General features: G+C 36.8%; 1 protein-coding gene across 1 annotated transcript in view; it reads left to right on the top strand.

The window, feature by feature from the left end:
* Positions 1 to 1,332: 1,332 nt before the first annotated feature.
* LOC107091404 overlaps positions 1,333 to 3,207 on the top strand; it is a 4,731-nt gene continuing 2,856 nt past the window's right edge. The window contains exons 1-2 of the mRNA XM_015385315.1: positions 1,333 to 1,642; positions 2,656 to 3,012. Coding sequence (XP_015240801.1) covers positions 1,588 to 1,642; positions 2,656 to 3,012 — 412 coding nt within the window. The 5' untranslated portion in view covers positions 1,333 to 1,587. The remainder of the gene's footprint in view (positions 1,643 to 2,655; positions 3,013 to 3,207) is intronic.

Below are 3,207 nucleotides of genomic sequence, written 5' to 3'. Positions count from 1 at the left end.
CACAATTGACTCACTGCTATAGCAATGTTTTTATGTCTTAAAGTGTTAAAATACTCATTATTAAACCGTTTATAAGAGATTAATCCCTCAGGAGCCTTTATTCTGTTCATAATTTTAGTCTTAGATCATGAAGCTGTGTTTCTTTAACCAGCATTTTAACGTACAGGCTTTCTTTGTGAGCAATTTCACATTGTCTGATTGAATAGTAAACTCTCCCTTTGTTGGTTTGACTAATATAAACTATGCCAGCAATGCGGGGCATCAGGGAAACGGATCCACATGTCTCCCAGCACCACTTACGCTAGCAGTAAAGCGAGGACCTGCTTTACTGTTCAGCTCTAGTGTTTTGAATAAAAATAGACGTTTCAGCTAGACTTGAGGAAGCTTTTTACTCTACTTTGGTAAAAAGATCAATGACGCATCTCATGCAGCCAACACTTTGTACAGAAATATAATTGGCCCCATATTCAGATACAAATAAAGCAGCAATAGCATTGCTCTCTAGGTACAGTAGGTGATCACTAATCAAACCACACAGGCTGTTATTAGTTGAACAAGGACATGCATGCTTTGAAAAGAGGGAATTCAAATATGACAAAACGATGTAGTCTGAGGCTTAAAAAAACAAAACAGAAGTAATTCTAATTTGAGGGCGTTTTTGATCGAGGTGGAGCTGAAAGATGAACTTGATCTGAAATCTCTTTGGTTTTTACAGCTGCTCTCTTTAAAAGAAAAAAAAACACTTGAGCTATGGTGCAGCTTGTGTTCTTCTAGAAACAGCAGATTTCATGGTTAAAGGTCTTGCTTAATATATGAAAACATTCAGTTTGTCACAAAAATGTTGATTCTCCAAGAAGCGACTAGTAAAGCGGAGCTCTAAACCCCCTCTGATGATCAAAACTGGAAGATTACAACGTCTAGTCTTAATAAGTCTTTTCACTTGCTTTTTGTGGTCTTATGAGGAAATAGAACAAATAATTACATGTAAACAGTGGCAAGGATTTTTTCTATATTGATCACTAATCAATAGAAGTCTCTATATGTCAGAGTTCCCTCTCCTCGCTGTGCGTTGAGTTTCTAAAGCTGCACGCAGGGCTCCACCAAACTGTAGGTCATGCACCTGGTCCAGACCACAGCTGCAAACTGCTGCTTTGGTAATATACTCTTTTATTGTTTGATATGCGCAATCATGGCAGCACTTATCATTACAATGTGTGTTCATCTGTTTATAATGAACTGGATGATATGAGACACTTCATCCTTAAAGTCAAAGACCAAATCAAACTCGTTTTTAAGTGCCTTCAAACTGATCAATTAATCAAGCCCATATTTAGTCAAAGCAACTTAAATACATGTAAAATGCAAATTGTGTTCACACCGTGTTTGTCCAACCATCCTGTTTTTTGCAGGACCAATCTGATTAGCCCTCAGTCTGTCACACATGGGTGGTAACTTTAGGCAGACGGGCCTGTTAGCTCAGTTCCTCCCATCTTCTTTGACTGACAGGCAGATAGCACGAACAGAAAGTGTCAGCACCTACCTTCATCTACTACTCTCCTCTTTTACACATACTGGGGAATTGACAAAATGTATTCACCGCCGCTGGCCTGGTTTCTGCTGACAACTTCCATCTGGACATTAAGTAAGAGCACATGATATTTCTGTTGTATTGCTCAAAGTGATGTTAACGTTCTCCCTCCGTAAGAGGCCCTTTAGTGTAGGATACCGTTGTCGGCTCAAACTGATGCTGGTCTGTTATTTAACTTTACAAACTTCTACTAGCGGGTGTTTCGGATAAATCTTATAATGTGATTCTTAAAGGGATACCCAAATAATTTCACCCTAACCCTAAAGAAAATATCTAGTATTAAAACTAATTGTTCTTTTTTGTTAGATTATTAATTTGCTTATGGCAGGAGGCCTACATAGAGGTCAGTTTATTCTTAAAATTGCATCCAAACAAATTGTAATTATACTGTGTATCGCCGTCAACTGGATATATTCTTAGATTAATAATGTCTTTTCTTGAATTTTTGCATAGCATAAATATTTCATAGATGAAAAAATATATAGAAAAAAGGACTTATCTAGCGAACGTTAACTTATCCTGCACTGTCGACTGCTTACCTTTACTTATTACCTACAATCAGAAATTGCAAAAAGGTATATAGATATGTATAGAGATCTTTTAAAAAACATAGTGAAAGCATGTTTCATAGCTGATTGTGAGATATCATTGAATAAGTCTTCCTATTGAGGTTTTTCTGGAAAAATTACATACCGTACATTCTAGGTTTATTTTCCTCCGTGCCAAATTTAACACTCTCTAAATTAGACATTTTGTTGCAGTTGTTGTCATTGCTGTATATCGGTACATTTGGCTGTATTTATGTTGTTTTCATAATTAGTGTTTATTTCGCATTCATATTTAGGAAATATCTTACAGCAGCCACAAACGCGTACAAACAACAAACACTGGACTCAACAGTACAGGCCTCAAAGTAAAATTTAAAGATCTATCTAGGTTTTTTGCTCTTTGATTTTTTTTAGGCCTTTAAAAACAGAAAAACCCTAAATAATCTTAGCTAGCCTTCAAACTTTTCAATGGTTGACACTCTTTTTTATGATCTTGTACTTTCTTTCTTTACTCTCCAGGTTGGAGCCAGATCATGCCACCAGAAACCACCAAATTCGTATTCCCTAAGATCAACAGCACCGAGAGTATCGATTGTGAATGTAGTTCTTCAGACTGTGCCAATGTCTACTGGTACCGAGCTGTTCCCAGTGTGGGCAAAGTAGAATATATAGGCCGATGCAACAATGCGGAACGTTTTGTCTTTGGGCCAGCGTACGAAAAGCAACAGAGTCGCTTCAAATGTAGCAAGAGGAGCTCGGGTTTTGCCCTGCGCATCATCAACGTGAATAAAGGGGATGCAGGGATTTACTCATGTGTCCTAACGTTAAAAGACTCAGTTGAAAAGTTTAACCCTGGGACAGTTTTACGGCCAGGAGGTTTGTATACAAAGGTTATCAAAGAAAAAAGTGTATGGTATAATAAGTATATTTTGATAAGGGTTGTGTTGCCTACGTATATCTATCTATATATATCTATCTATATATCTATTTATCTATCTATCTATCTATCTATCTATCTATCTATCTATCTATCTATCTATCTATCTATCTATCTATCTATCTATCTATCTA

Source organism: Cyprinodon variegatus, unplaced genomic scaffold, assembly GCF_000732505.1.
Source record: "Cyprinodon variegatus isolate N-32 unplaced genomic scaffold, C_variegatus-1.0 Scaffold335, whole genome shotgun sequence".
In the NCBI taxonomy this organism is placed as follows: domain Eukaryota; kingdom Metazoa; phylum Chordata; class Actinopteri; order Cyprinodontiformes; family Cyprinodontidae; genus Cyprinodon; species Cyprinodon variegatus.
The sequence above is the reverse complement of the archived record's forward strand: the minus strand, read 5'-3'. Positions and strand labels throughout refer to the sequence as shown.